This window comes from Lygodium microphyllum, chromosome 20, assembly GCF_053477565.2.
Source record: "Lygodium microphyllum isolate KBCC chromosome 20, Lygodium_microphyllum_v1.1.10, whole genome shotgun sequence".
NCBI classification, from domain to species: Eukaryota; Viridiplantae; Streptophyta; class Polypodiopsida; order Schizaeales; family Lygodiaceae; genus Lygodium; species Lygodium microphyllum.
Window position 1 is genome coordinate 113400031 of NC_141154.1, and position 16585 is coordinate 113416615.

Consider the following 16585-nt stretch of genomic DNA (forward strand, 5'->3'; position numbering starts at 1 on the left):
GAATGATGAGGTGGTGATGTTGCAGGTGGGTGTGGCAGGGTGTCAGAGCTGATGCCCAAGGACTTGACGGCAATTGCCCTCGTCGCATGTGTTGGTTGATGATGGCGGCCGTTTGGAGAATGAGAGTTTTCCATTGACTTTGGCATGTTGATACTTCTTGTGTAATTTTTTTTTTACTTTGATACTACACATCAACAATGGCATGCATGGATGATGGCGCATAAGGAACGTGGCTGAGTGTCGAGGCAGATGGGACTATGGGTCGACGCCCCATATTTTGCTCCCATAAGAAATACAACGGCCTCCTTTTCTTTTCTTTTCATTTTACTCACTCTAAAATATTTCAATTAATTAACCTATATTCAAAAGAACATCTCCAATTTGCAAACCTCGTGCAATTCTTCAGACTTTCAATTCTTCACATGTTATCCTCAGTCAAGTAAAGAATCCTCAAACATGGCCAATGATGAAGACCCTCAATGCAAGAGATATTCTTTTACACTAATGGTAGGGATATGAACCAAAAGTCCCCTAATACTCTTGGCCTTGAGAATTTGACTATCTCATTGAAAAAAATCTTATTTTGGTTGCGAAAAAGTTCAAACTTTCCGATTACCTGATATTCAACACCTCCTCAAAGGAATCTCCATAATAATCACCAATGATCTAATGATCACCCCTTGATCATCATTGCAGTATTACTGTAGACAATAATCAAAATCATGATGCTGTGTATTCTTCATAAATAATTTAATCCTTAGGAGGTATGAGGTAGCATAACTAGTGAAATCCCCCATCCCTTAGATTAATACTAAGGTATCCTATCAACCTATCAAGACCTTGCCAAGTCTAAAATTCCCTCGAAAACTAATTTATAACAAGGGCTTATCTCCTCTAAGTGATAATAATCCCTACATGAAAATTTTAAACAGTCATAGCTGAGATTCACTAAGTAAACCTATCAAATTTTGTCTAAAACTCCACCTTCCTCTCGTACAAGAACTTCTTTGTACCCACATCTCCTAGCTAGACTGCAAGGACGCGGCCTCCAAAGACAGCAACTACCAACACCGCTTCTGTAGTAAATTAAGATAAAAAGTTAGTAATAGGGTGTCACTTATATACAAATTTGCCAAAAAATTGATGCAATAGATGGCATGTTTTTAGGTGTTGTCATCTCTCTCTCTCTCTCTCTCTCTCTCTCTCTCTCTCTCTCTCTCTCTCTCTCTCTCTCTCTCTCTCTCTCTCTCTCTCTCTCTCTCTCTCTCTCTCTCTCTCTCTCTCTCTCTACCCATACCATCACACCAAAGGGTTATAGTGACACCTATGAAGGATAGCCCACAACATGTGTTACTATATTAACTAAACCCATCGTGATCCCAATAGATTGGAGATAACAAGGCACAAATTAAAGTTGCATTTTGACAAATTATTGCACCAAATTTTGGAAGCAAGTTATGTATAGCATTGGGTTGGCAACTAAGTTTATTCACCTACAGCAAGCAACATGCAAAAACTCTTTGTATAGCCAAAGCTAATTAAAATGGCCATCCAATGTAGATCACATTGCTCAAGATAGTACTTTTATCAAATAAAAATGGGGATACATGTTGTGAAGCAATAGAGTAGCTTTGAGATTTGGTTTTAATTAAGGAACATTGATTTTCAATCAAAACACTTCAACAATCAAATGAACATTAAATGGATAGAATCTAAATGGAAGTTTGTGGGACCAAAAAATGCAATGCAAAACAATCCAACACAATCAAAGCCCTACAAAGAAAAAGCATATAGCATTTCTACAAAAAAGCATATTCTTGAATCAATTTATTCTCGTTAGCATGTCCTTCTCACCACTTTGTATCTTCTCCCACCCCTTCTAATTTTTCCACTTTATGGAACTTCATGTCCAAGTCGAGGTTAGTGCTCCAAAGAGTGCAATGGCAAGTCCAAGTTGTGCAATGAAGAGCTGGGCGTATAGGGGCACCAAAGTTCTTTACACCCTTCTAAACACACCATTATACCTCCAAGTAAAGGTTTCAAAGAGAACCTTACAATAACATTAAGTTGCTTGATAGTTTAAAGCTTTTGGAGGAAGAGAGAAATAGCTTTTTAAAGCCTCTTAGGGCATGCTAGGCTTGAAATTCTGACTCATCGTAAAGGTTACACACTCTTATAGCGTGATCTTCAAGGGGTTAGGTTGCATGAACTATGCCCAAAACCATTCATACAATATGAAAAGTGTCTTAGGGTGAAAAGTGAACTCTATTTTCATAAAAGAAGATTCTTGAGCCTATGTGGCACAAGGATAAGATGTTTGGTGTACAACAAAGAAAGAGGTCTTTCTTGAAGGGTGAGTGGAAATCTCCATCATGGCAATATGTATGTGCGTGTTCTTGCTAACAACAAGAAAGTGGATCAGGAATAGAGCTCCCATAACCCCCGCCCCCCCTCTCCCTCCATTTTTCTTCTCATCCTCCTCTTTTAGAGGAGCTATGGAGCTACATGTGTGCACGTTAGGGACGAGGAGCCTTACACACACACACACACACACACACACACACTCTCTCTCTCTCTCTCTCTCTCTCTCTCTCTCTCTCTCTCTCTCTCTCTCTCTCTCTCTCTCTCTCTCTCTCTCTCTCTCTCTCTCTCTCTCTCTCTCTCTCTCTCTCTCTCTCTCTCTTTATTGAATATAGGATATGATCATGAAAAGGGGAAAATTGATCATTGTCTTTGAAAAATTGTACGTGACTCTCTCTCTCAATGAAGTTCCTTTTTTATTAAACATATGAAATGATAGGATATTATAATAGTTGAGCATGTGCATGCAATGTGTATATATTCTAAAAACACCCACAAATGCATGTACACTATAAAAAGAGAGTTGAATCTCTTTTTTAATTGAATATATCACTTGAGCAACATTAGTGGCTATCAAAAGCTCCACCCAAAGTACTCTAGCTTATAACTACTCTAATTTTGTGTACAAGCCAAGTATCTTTCAATAATGGTTAGAAATTCATTTCTAGAGGCTAAGTTTTGCATGCACAACTTGATTTGCTCAGTTTTGCAGAGGTTTATTGCTATCAGTTAGCTTCATGCTTTGAATGCCTATTGTGCCTACATGGTATTTCGGGTATGGTATAGACGGTGATATCTAGAATTGATGTATGAGCTTGAATATGGTTATGACATGATTTGGAATTTGGATTTGAGCTACATTTGATGTACTTGGGCTTTGATTACTTGCTTCAAGCTTTCATGCTTACTCACTTATGGGCAATTGGACACTTATGCTATTGAATGTATTTGTGATGTGCTTGGGCATCCCAAGTGCTTTGATATGCATGTCTTGAGCTACATTTGACGTACTTGGGCTTTGGTTAGTTGCATTGAGCTTCCTTGGTTACTCACTTATGGGTATTGAAGCTTCATTAGACATTTATGCTACTAAATGTATTTGTAATGTGCTTGGGCTTCCCCAATGCTTTGATATATATGTCTTGAGCTTTGCTGCTCACTTTGCATTCTAAATTCGCTTCCAGTGGTAGAGCTTGGTTCTTTGAGATAGTGGGAATCTTGGTTCATGTATATGCTCTCATATATGCTATTGGACGCAATTACTCTTGCTTGTGGGTTGATTTGATTACATATGCTTTGGACACTGACACTTACCTCTATCAACATTTTGTCAGTCATGTATTTGCTTATGGGATGTATGGTTTACTAACATTTTGAGTTTGTGATTGGTTCTAGTGGTCTATGCTTAGTCACTGCTAGGTGATCAATGAATGGTAGAGAGTTATTGTCATTTCAAGTTGTTGCATTCAATGGCTTGAAATCCACACAAGTTATCCATTTTCTAGTCTTCTAGGCTTGAATGACTATTGGACATACCCATTATAAGCATCCAATAGGAAGTGCACCCAAATGAAACATTTAGACAAAAAAAACTTCTTATGGCTCAAAATTTGATGAAGAAGGCACATAATTAAAATTCTTATCAATAGCCTAGAAGACTTGGCCCTTGTTCTAGTAAATAGTTGAAACTTCCATATCAAGATTCTCCTCAGTATAGAGGAGACATCATCCTCTTCCTCTAAAGTTCCAAACATAATTAAAATTCTTATCAATAGCCTAGAAGACTTGGCCCTTGTTCTAGTAAATAGTTGAAACTTCCATATCAAGATTCTCCTCAGTATAGAGGAGACATCATCCTCTTCCTCTAAAGTCCCAATCATAGTTGAATCATTGCTTTGCTTTTCTTCATCTTCATTTTCATCTCCCAAAGATCTTTAGGTTGCCATATTGAATATTTTTCATAGTTCATTCTTATCATTGAGGGTAAGAATACCCTTTCACGCGACTGTTGAACAATTTAGTCCTTAATGAGGGCTTACCTAGAATCAAAGGGAAAAGTCCCATACATGTAGGCATTACATGATAGTTTACTTTGGAGGAAATATAAAAAACTTTTAAATCCACATCATGAATTATCTTGAGCCATCATATCATTGCATAATTGGCCAATCAAAATTTGAATGGCAAAAGCTCTCATAGAAGATCAAATTCCTGCATGGGAGAGTTGTTTGCCCACAACAATATGACTATGTATTGTTGTCAAATTCACGATGCTACATTGAATTTGATGCTTGCTATTGAGTATGCTCTATGCATGTAGACTGTCTTTGTACTCATCAATATTGATTTTGAAAAAGCTTATGACAACATAAGCTAGCATTTCATTCCAGAGGTGATGAGGGCTATGGGCCTTAGGCTGGGATTCCTTGGCATGATCTAGATGCATTTCTCTAATGCTACATCCGTGGTTTAGGTCAATGGCATTTGTTCATCACCCTTTGAAGTTAGGAGGTTAGTGAAGCATGATTGCCTAATAACCCGACTACTCTTTGCAATCATCACTGATCCTTTGTTGTGAAACATTGATTGGAAGGTCTATGAAGGAGGGATTAGATACCTACCACTAGGAAATGATAAATGCTTCGCCTCTCAATTCTTTGTGGATTTTTAAATCAAACTTAGTAGAGGCCGATTAGTAGTCAAGGCACTCATTAATGAGTGTTTACGATGAGTTCTGTGCCTTGTTAAGCTCAGTCAATACAAAATTACTATACCTAAGTTTAGAATCCCCTCCACAAAGGGTTAAGGACCTAGGGTTTAAAAAAATCCCTCATAGCCAAGCCTTTTGCTATTTGTGTTTCCCCTTGGGGGCCAACGTATTTATGAAATAAAGAGCCTAGTGGATGGAGAACTAAATTACAACAAAGATTCAAAGTTTGTGGAACATACATATCAACTTTCAAGGCAAGCTAGTAATAGCCAAAACCATGTCAGTGACATTGGTCACTCTCCTTGCCATGGCTCTCTATCTCAGTAAGTCCATATGGGAGGGTGTGGAAAATGAGATAATGAAAATAATTTGTATACAATGCATAGGGAAGAAAAGCTAGAGATCAATAGCTTGTCCTTCGGTAAAAGGGATGGTGGTCTAGGATTATAGAAGCTAGCTAACTTGGCCAAAACGTTCATTTTTAGTTTTTTTAAAAGGCTAGACAAAAACCAACCATGGGCCACAATGCTAAACGCTTGATTGGCCAAAGTCAATATGAAGGGAGTAGCTACTAGGGATACTCAATTGATGGATCCATTGATTGTAGGGAAAAAGGTTAAGATAAGGTAGTCTAAAGTGGCTCAAAGGCTAGTGTAAGCATGGCAAGATGTACTTGGAGCACAAATGGATAGGAGCTCAAGAAACAAGGGGAGACTCCTCCTTAATCTAGATAATATGGACCTTTAGTGCTGCCTTTGATCCTCTAATGAGGTTGTGCAAGAAACACCCTGAGATCACCAAAAGACTTTTAGCCAAAGGCATAGTTTGATGGAAAGTTGTATGGGACCCATATAAAATAGATATTATGGAAGTGAATAGAATTAGAGACCGCTTTGGTCATAGGAAAAGTGAGACAAGCTTCATCCAACGAGCTTAGACTTGACTGACTATGGCACTAAAAATGATCAATGGACTTCAACAAAAGCTCAAGTGATTGGTTCAACAATACTGTAGGATACTGGCGAAAGTAGAAGGGTGTGGGCCACCACCACCCCATCTAAGAAGGTAAACTTCATGCTTTAGAGGATGGTGATGAATAAGCTCCCCACGAAACAATTGAGAAAATGTTGAGTGTTGATCCTTACTGCATCTTGTGGTAGGGAAAAGAAAACAATATTGCATCTCATGTGGGACTCGAAAGAATTGAGAAAGCCTTGGAACAAAGTCAAAGCTTGGTTCAAAAAAACAAAGGTTCTTAGAAGCTTACGATAGTAAGCTAACACTTTTGGAGATAAAGACTCTAAGGATGACTTATCTACAAAGCTATAGAATGTAATAAGACTAGTCTTCTTTTTGGAAATATAGAAGTTTAGAGCTGATAAGTATTTGGAATAAGTAAGCTCCAAACTACTCCCATGGAAAAATGGTCTTTTGTAAGGAGATTCTAGTAGTATTAAATGTCTAGCCAAGAAAGAAAATCCCTTTAAAGTTTTCAATAGGAGTCTCAAGAAGATTTTAGGCTAAGCCTAAAAATTTGCATAGATGGCATCGCATTGTACATATCTTTTCCATTATTTAATATAATCTTACCACCCATTATTAATAAAATACTAATGTGTCTCACATGATAAGGGCAAAGTGTTGGAAAATACCATTTTATTTTTGCTACCCATTTTGATTTATTGCCTTCAGTTGCAACAAATTTTTGTTTCATCTATATGGATACTAACTTGGATCTATGGTGGGAATTTTTGGATATAGAGGGCACAAGCATGGTTAAACAATAGCTACAAATATTTACATATGAAGCCACATGTATTTACAGTGGTAATTGACACCTTTCGCGCGCTGCAATGCAATCAAGGGCAATTTATTTGTTTGGAGGAATAGGTTATAAGGTCATGAAGATTTAACTGCTTTCATAGGGACTTAAGTTTTGTACATGTGAGATTTAAGTTGAACTATGAGTCACAATGATGGACAACCCTAGCTTGGGTAGCGGGGGACATTAGCAAAAGTTTGTGGTGGACAATTGCCAAAGGGTACAAAAGACAATTCTAATCCAAAGTCATCGAAATGCCCCTTGGGAAAGCCTTTCAATGTCAAAAAGGGAGAGAATTAAATCAATTACTTGGACTTAGGTTTTTGGAGGTTTCAACATTTTCAAAGTTTCAACACTTTCAAGTTCATTACATTTAGAAACTAGGCATCCAGACCTGGACCACCCAACAATTTCTGGAGTTAAGCTTAAAGAAATACCCCAATGAAAACCAAGATTTGGGGGGCAATTGGTGTTTGAAAAGTCCTAAATTTGTTAATAATTTGCTTGTAAATCAAATGATAAAAACATATCCCTTTATAGGACACTTTTAAGCATGTCATACTCTCACAAATAAAATCCCCTTTTTACAAATAATTATCTTGGGCTGTCTTTGTGGAGTTTTTAAGTTAGATCAAACTGCACAATATTTCTCTTAATTGATGCCTTTAATTTTGTGTGCTCAACACCCACTAATGAGTCCACGTTGCCACTAATATGGCCTGAAATCATCGCAAGCACCCTAATTTGCTTGCAGGAAAGTAGCAGGCTTGCCTAAGCCCAGTTGTAAGAAGTGTTGAAGCAATGCACTTCAACAACTGCCAGCGTGTAAGTATATTATCAGTGTGCCTAAATTTTCAGCACATGATTAGACTCAAGTGACTTGAGTTTGTTTGTTCCCCAACGGTACTTATGTTTTACATATTACAAACGTGAGTGAGGAAGAGCAGTCAGCCCTGAAGTTATACAAGGAGCTCTCTCTCTCTCTCTCTCTCTGTGACAAACTGTCACCATACCAAGCCTGCCATTGGACCCAGGTAAAAAAGGCCATGTGATGGTCCAACAAGAGGAGAAACAAAGTACATTATCAGAACCATGGATGTCACCGGATTATGTTGTAGTGGACTTTGCTAGCCCGCTGCAATATTGTACAAAGCTTGCTACTCATCTCAGCAAGAGAAACCGGCTTGAGCATTATTCCATCCATTCCGACCTTAAAGCAGCGTTCCTGCGTAGTTTTGTCTGTGTCAGCTGTTAGCGCTACCACCAAAGGCCGCCTTTCAGGATGAATGTTCTTCTGAATGCGCAGGGCAACCTCATAGCCATCCATCTCTGGCATCCAGAGATCAAGCAATAACAACTTGAACACACTTCCCGGTTGAGCAAGTGTCGCAAGGCACTGGCGACCAGATTCTACAACTGTGGCCTGACAACCAAGTTTTTCCAATAGCTGCCTTGTTACAGTACGATTTATTAAGTTGTCATCAGTTACGAGAACTTTAAGCCCCTTCAGGTCTTCCTTGTAAAGAGATTCTTCCTGAGGCACTCCAGCTACTGAAGGGAGCTGAAGCCGTACCACATATGTAACTACAGAACCTCCATTCTCAGTCCAAATGTGGCCATGCATTAGCTGCATACACAAATCTAACTGTAAGACCCTGCAGCGGTCATATCATCACGAGTTTGTGCTACTTATGAAAAGCTAGATAACAATCAAAATCTTACCTTCACGACCTTTTCGCAAATTGCAAACTGAAGTCCAATACCCCCCTGGTTGCTCACACCCACACTCTCATTATGTACAACCTTCTGGAACAGTCTTGCCATGTCACTCTCTGAAACACTAACTCGTGTATCCCTTACTTCCACACGCAAGAAGGTAAATCCATCGAGCATAACAGGCCGCCACATTGGATTTCTTGGATCCCACCTAAATCCTTCCTTTGTCTCAATACTTACTGCCATGATCACACTTCCTTCATTGATTGATTTGACAGCATTGCCAATCAGATTCAGAGTTACCTGTAGCAAACGTTTTTCATCCCCAATCACATACTGAGGAAGCTCTGTTGGCAGTTCCAGAGAAAATTTGAGTCCTTTACTCCTTGCCATAGGGATGGCAAAATTAGCAGCCTCTTTGAATACAGAGGGAAGTTGAAAGGGCTTATAATCAAGGGTTAGACTACCGTCCTCTAACTTGGATAGATCAAGCATATCGTTAATGATAGTGGATAAAAGACTGCTGCTCTTTGCCACTGTCTCCACAACAGCCCGCTGCTCAGGGCCCATATTTGATTCCTGCAAGAGAGATGAGAGGGCTCTAATAGCATGCAAGGGAATACGCATTTCATGATTCATTACCACAAGAAAATCATTACTTGCTTGGACAGCAGTCTCTGCATTTTGCCTTACTATCTGTAGAGCAGTATTTTGTTCAGCCAATTGATCCTGTATTCTGTGAGACTCTTCTAAGATAGCTGCATGAGATAGAGCCACAGCAACTTGATCAGTCACTGTCTCTAATATCTCAAGTTCATTGGGCTCCCATTTACGCCCCGGTTCATTTGGTAGACCTAGCACCATAACCGCATATGTTGTATCCATCCTTTGTGGTGTGCCACCTCGAAAGTTGGAACATCGCAGTAAGGGGAGTCTGACTGCAACCATTGCTCCCAGTACAGCGGCAACATGACTTGTCGCCATTCCAAGGACAGAATCAGCTGGAACAGGTACTGCTTGAGTTGAGCCCTGAACTATTTTCACCAGTTCATCATCTGAAGGCACTAGCACTGGAACTTGAAGAATTCGGCGCTTCAACTCATGAGTGAGCTCCAGTGAGCTTCCCTGTGAGTCTGGCATCCAAATTGTACAATTTTCTAGTTGTAGAATTTTCCCCAATTGTTGAAGCATGATTGCAAGGATAGTGTGTTTATCTAAGGAGCTACGAATTTCCTGGGTCAGCAGACGAACATGTCTTCCTGCCTCTTCCTGTTTTCTAATCATATTGACCTCACGATTAAGCTCCTCAGCTTTATTTTGTAAAAATATTTCCCTTACTTTGACATTAAGCAGCACTGGAATCATGTGGACAAGAGAAATCGCAGTGGCACATGATACCAGAGCAGTAAGAACTTTCAAAATTGTTTGAGTCAGCATAATGTTAAAAGAATGATGTCCATATGTCCACATGGCCACAAAGTGTGTGAGACCACAAAGCACAATAAAAGCTCCAAACTGGGCTACCACCAACCAGAATGGGAATTTTTCTGAGCAGCTGATGAAATATAGCAATTCAAGGGGAATAGAAAAGTAAGCCAGTGCGATAAGGAAATCGCTTACAAGCTGGAGTCTCATCATAACTTCCAAATTCCATCCAGGATCCTCACAATTGCAGGGGCTCCATGTATGTGTAGGAATAGGTGCATTAACCCTTACTGACAACAAAAGAATGATGAAAGTTCTTAATGCAAGGGTTGACAAACCAGCCATGGAGACGTTTGAGTTACCTTAAAAAGACAAAGCAATAAGCTGTCAGTGTATTCAAAAGTAGAATCAATGCAAATACCAGTAGCCATCAGCAGAAGAGAGAAAGATTCGCAACTAATACTAACCTCTCTCTCTCTCTCTCTCTCTCTCTCTCTCTCTCTCTCTCTCTCTCATAATGGGTTGTTTAAATTAATTACGAAAAAAAGTACAGGATAACAAGATTACCAAGTGCAGGATGGCTCTAGACCATTATATGTAAACCTCTCTTTCTCTGTCTCTCTGTGTGTACACGTGCACATGCATGTGTGCACCTGCATGCACACGAGCACACAAGCATACATTTATTCCTCCAAAAAATAGAGCAGTGTTTTCAGGTTTCAATGACAGTGGGGGACAGCCGTATTTTCCTGTTTCTTCGCTTCACACAAAGCAGCACAATCTGTTTTATCTCAGAATTTCTTGCTTCTTAGCTCCTCACCATTATCTGCAGAACTTCAGCCCTGGTTTTGTTAGGGGTCATCTCCTCTTTGTGAGCTCTACACTGGAGGGACATTAAAAGTTCTGTCCAACTGTGCCCATGTTTGTCCAGTTTTTGGTCAGTGTCCTAATTTTTGGCCACATATGTTAGATTGGGACCCAGACACATTATCACCAGTTTTAGGTCACTAAGTCCTGTGCACACATAATAGATCATAGGACAGCTCATTAGTTGGGCAACTAATGACTCAATCATTCTACCTTCCATTCTTCAAGTCTTCTTCACTCCCAATGCCCTCACCATAGGCACACCCTGTCTCACGTGCAGGGGATACCTTGTATCAGACATCTTCATCAATTTTATTGATTGTCCATCACCTTCTTTAGCACTCCATTTTAAGTTATATTGTTTGCATGTTCCTGCTTCTGCTCGCAACCTCACATGGAATCATCACAATCTACAGCAACAGTCTGCTAGTCTTTGAGTATCCTTACATAGTCTGCATTTCAGCTTGCAAACACCTCACCTAGCCTCACGCATCTGCTGCGAACTGAGACAGGGCACCAAACACGTGTTTTTGAACTTGGTCCACATGTCTGCTCCAGGCTGCATTTTCTAGCTGCATCTTCCAAGTTCCCTAGACATTGCTATTGATTTTTAATAGTCCTTCTGCTGGTCAGCATTGCTGCAGCCTGTGGTTCAGCCCTAATCAAGCTGGGAAGTCTGAATTTTTGGACATCGACCATGAATTCAGCAACCACCTTTTTCCATCTAGTTGTGCTGGTTTTGTGTTTGACCCTAAGCAGCCTTGCTACAGCTACATTTTCATGGATAGCCCGCTGTAGCAGCCAGAGATTCTTGCATTCAGGTGGACAGCCACCTGCAACAGCCAGCAATCCATGTTTTGGTGGAAAGCAACCTGTAGCGGTCAGGCATCTCTGCATTAGCTGCTTCTGTGACAGTAGTTTTCAGCTATGGTGTCCACATTTTATGAGTCCCCCATCCATCTCTCCCTTCCAACCATGATGGCCATTGCTCCCCTCTGTTTTCTCACCAGCAGTGAATATTTCCGTCCTCTCCAACCTCCCAGAGGCTCATAAGTTGGACGGCACTACCTATTCCCTTTGGAAGGCTGAGGGCCAAAGCCATGGACACAAACATGATATGTGGGCTTTTGACAGCAGGCCTATTCCCCCGTACACCTATATGGTCATTCTGTGGACAGAACTGACGCTGTGGAACCATATCAATGCTTGAGGCTCACACAAACAGCCCTCAAACATCGCCTAGTATAATTGTCCCGCAAAAAAATGTAGATTTCTAAAACACAAAATCGACCCCACTATAAGTCCAATTCAGGTTAAACAAAACATAATTCAGTCTATATCTTGCACCCGAAAAAAAAATCCTAACACAAAAGCAAGTACAATATGTTTGAGTCCTTTCAAAAATAATATCCATGTGAAGCCATTACAGCACCTGCAGCTATATGCCATATATGCAATGCTTTGTGCATGATTGAAAAGAAATAAACTAGCAGCTAGTTCTTGCCAAATATCAATTAGTACGAGCATTACAGGGTAAGATGCTACTGCATCTCCAAGTGATAATGATGTTTCACTGCCACTAGAAGGACTTGTCCTCTTCTGATTGGCTTACACTCCTCTTGCTTGTCTAGAGTGGTTCTCTAAGCTTTGTCACAAATTATCATTGCACTTTGTGGAGGAACTCTTTAACCATTTCAAGTATATTGTATCCACATTCTCCCCTTGCTGGACCTCTATCATCATATTCTGTTTTGTACATGTGACCAAAATGAGCCATCACAGCTAAAGGCGCCCTGCATGTGATTCTCGGACTCTTTGCCACAGTTATGATCAAAGAAAAATCAGCATAAATTATGCCGATGTCCATGATTTAATACAAGATCAAGAACTTACAGACCAAATCAACTTTATTGATTGATTGTACTCACATGTGATATTGGGTTAAGAAGCAAAACTTACCACGAGTCAGGCAGAAAGCTTTAGCACAGGCAAGAAACCCTGATTACGTGCATGTGAGCTGCTGTCGAGAATCCGACGCGTTCAGCCCATTCGCAGCTCTCCTGTTCATTTGTCCAGAAGGACCTGATTCTCGCACTGTCTGTGCAATACTGGGGCCTCGTAAACCTTAGAGTCACAAGCTCCGTCAGCAGGCCGAGGGCAGCACATCGCTTCTGCATATCCCGCGATGCTGTACAGGAGGTCTCACAGAGAGATGGACTGTGTGAACTTGCAGCCCACAGAGCTTTTGGGGCCAAAAAAACGGGCGGGACAGGCGGAACCTGCATAGTTGCTGCCGCCCCCAACTGTGATGAGCCATCATCTTATACGACCATTAAATTGTGCGTCATTCTACGTTGGCAAGTGGACGGCAGTGATTAGACTGATGCATCGTGTCCGTCCCGTAGGCTTTTGTGCCGTCCAGTGGGGACACTCAATGAGACTCTCTCTCTCTCTCTCTCTCTCTCTCTCTCTGCTGCCTGCCCTTCTGGACTGCTGTAACGGAATGACCATGGATCGCAGCTTGATTCAAGCGCAGCGACAGCTATATCATGTGCACATCTCAACCCAATTCGAGTATCGTAAAACAGACATCAAGCCATCACTGCGACATGGAATAAACAGAGAACTGATAAGGAATCATGGGCCTCTAGACAGGAAATTTGGAAATTGAAAACAAATAGATTTTCTTATTTTTCCTTTTTTCTTCTCTCTCTCTCTCTCTGGGCCTGATAGTGTCACCAGAAAAAGAGAGAGGAAAATATCAAACGCTGCGCAGATATTTGGGGGGTGCCGAGGGCGGGGGGGGGCACCTTCTCGTGGAAACGTGAAGCAACGCACCCTGGCCACTAGAGTCTTCCCTTTCAATGAGTGGACTCCTCACATGGAACACAAGAGTTTGGACATTAGGAGATTTCCCTCTCACATGGTGCACCTCTCTCTCTCTCTCTCTCTCTCTCTCTCTCTCTCTCTCTCTCAAGCCCTCCATCTAGGGGTGCGCCCCCCAACCTTTGCATTTACCATCGCTTGTGTCTCTTTATGCCTTACCTCTCGAGGTTCAAGACAAAGGATCCTACACCAAGGGCTTTGCAAACCCTTCCTCATTGTTGCATATTGAGGTTCGACCTACTTATCTCACGGTAATCTTGAAGATGGTGATTCTTCACATATCAACTCTCAACTTGTCTCCTCACAACATGATGAGCTTCTACACCTTCAACCTAGTGATGGTGGTCTATGCGCACTCCCCGAGGTGTAATGCATGTGGCTAGATGTAAGATTCTTCGCATTTGATTTACAAAAACCTTCATGTGTGACAAACCCAAGGTCATTGGTTTTAGTCTCCCAAGTAGTGTCAATGAAGGCACCATTGGTTATATAAAGACCTACATCATAATACCTCCTAGTTGGTCACTAGGGAGGACATCACGAGTATAAAAAAGGTTGGCTCAATTGCCAAGGGTGTTGGTCACCCCTTATCAACAAGTCCACAATGTAAGCCCCAAGCTAGTCAATTGATATAATGTCCATTCATGTTGATAGACTTTCCACATGTTTGATACTCATTTTGACTATCTAGAGGCGTGCTAATGGGCAAAAAAATAGGTACCACATGTTAAGCAATCAACAAATAAGTGCTTCTAATTTGGGCAAATGGATGAAAACTTCACATGCTCCCAAAATTAATGCTCCATCCTTTTATCATGACTGAGATTTTTCATTTGCAATAATGTAAAGTGTGTAGGTATTACATAATTATTATATTTTGAGGTATTTACCAAATCTATTATCAATCCTACACAGCATATATATAGTACACCCCACACCTACAAAAGTAAAGACTATTTTCAAATTCTTACAAAGTCTAAATTTATATCTCTCTATTCTATCAATGTAATGTTCAAGGCTCTCTCTCTCTCTCTCTCTCTCTCTCTCTCTCTCTCTCTCTCTCTCTCTCTCTATATATATATATATATATATATATATAGCAATGAAGGACAATTAGAAGACTATTTTCAAATTCTTACAAAGTCTAAATTTATATCTCTCTATTCTATCAACGTAATGTTCAAGGCTCTCTCTCTCTCTCTCTCTCTATATATATATATATATATATATATATATATTGCAATGAAGGACAATTAGAAGACTAGTGTCAACCTTATCCTCATGCTTGTGGCCACTATTGTGGTGTTTGTTTAAAACCCTAGCAAAGGCTTTAGGGCATATCGAGACTTGAGTAGTTGAACCCTAGGGAGCAAGTACGGCACCATGTACATGCTCTACTTAGAGAGTCAAGAAAGGTTGGCAAACCTAAATATTTAATTGCAAGGCATGTTAGCCCCATGTTGTAGACTAGGGACGACATCCTCTCGTTTGCATTGGACTTCCCATCCTTACTAGGAGGTTATGGGCTTCATGGAAATAAAGAGCATGGATGAGACATGACATTGGATAAACAAGAAGGTACTTTCATAAGTGGTCCATTGGGGCATCTATTGCCTACTAAAAGAAGATGGCAAAGTATGATGACATGCTATATAAAGGGTACCATGTGCTCTACTTGAAGCATGACTAGCTCACCTTTCTCGAAGCATAAATTCTTGCCTCTTTAAGATTGGAGTGTGTTTGCATGTGAAATATGTTGTTTGGTATGCTTCATCATCATGTCATGCAAAGTGCACCCCTCGAGAGTCCAGCTTATATAACATGTAAGGTACCACACAAGTTCAAAAGAAAGGGTATAATATTTAGTAAAATTTATAGGATTATATTTACAAAAAGGTTTTTTTTAATTACAATTTGAAAAAAATCCATAAGTTAGGAAAGTAAAAAGGGGTCATTTTAAAGCCTTATAACATGTAAAGAAAGGGTATTTTTTAATATCCTTTGAATGCACATAATATCATTTTTTGTGAGCCAAGAGAAACAGCTACATAGTTTCTTGGCATTTGCATGACATAGCATGCATAATGTGCTGTCACATCATGCAAAGCTTAGTGTCTTTCCTTTCTCATTAGCTAAGGGAAACGATCATGGAAGCAAGAATTGTGCAACTTCGTGAGCTTCATAATGCTAACAACCAAGGTTAGTGGGCCTTGGGCATACCACCTACTTAGAGGAACTTGTGATCATGTTTGTTATACCTTGCTTTGAGTGTGCAATAAACCCCAATATGCCTAAACAAAAGCCAATCTACCTAATGTGTGTGGTAAGGAAAGAAAAAGTGAGGTTATTTTATCAATGCCCATGCTTGTCTAAATGCAAATAGTGCATGATATCATGCACACAAACAATACACATCGCACTAAAATGAGGAAGGGACAAAGCTATATTTGCATGCTTGTAGACATAGAAATGAATATGGGATTTAAAGGTAATGGAAAGAGAAAATGCATGCTTTCTTGGCATAGACTAGGTACACAAGAGAAGCATGAAATTTTCTTTCTCCAGAGACTCATTTAAGTCATTATTACTCTTTTTAAACCTCATTCATATGTCCTTAACTCCAACTTGATTTTTCCTTTTGAAATAAAGCCAATTGTCTACACTCCAACCAAGAAGCAAACGTATTTGAATTTCAAAAATGCATAGACCTAGGTTCATAGGATACAATGAGTAGAGTTTCAAGAATAATAGTGATATCACCATGAAGCGTTGTGGACATCATTGATGGATAAGACATC

The 16585-nt window shown here is 40.1% G+C and overlaps 1 protein-coding gene across 3 annotated transcripts; it reads right to left on the minus strand.

The window, feature by feature from the left end:
* Positions 1-7426: 7426 nt before the first annotated feature.
* LOC148019276 (ethylene receptor 2-like) lies at positions 7427-13840 on the minus strand. 3 transcript variants are annotated; one of them, XM_087660870.1, is made up of 4 exons: positions 12861-13631; positions 9303-10396; positions 8616-9188; positions 7427-8520 (listed from the first exon to the last, which is right to left on the minus strand). In XM_087660870.1, exons 2-4 carry the CDS (start codon positions 10377-10379, stop codon positions 7993-7995), a joined length of 2178 nt encoding a protein of 725 aa, XP_087516996.1. In that variant the 5' UTR covers positions 10380-10396; positions 12861-13631; the 3' UTR covers positions 7427-7992. The 3 variants fall into 3 exon arrangements, with proteins under 3 accessions (XP_087516996.1, XP_087516994.1, XP_087516993.1); XM_087660868.1 differs by adding an exon at positions 13712-13840 and having other exon boundaries at positions 7429-8520; positions 8616-10396; positions 12861-13503; XM_087660867.1 differs by having other exon boundaries at positions 7429-8520; positions 8616-10396.
* Between the last annotated feature and the right edge of the window lie 2745 nt (positions 13841-16585).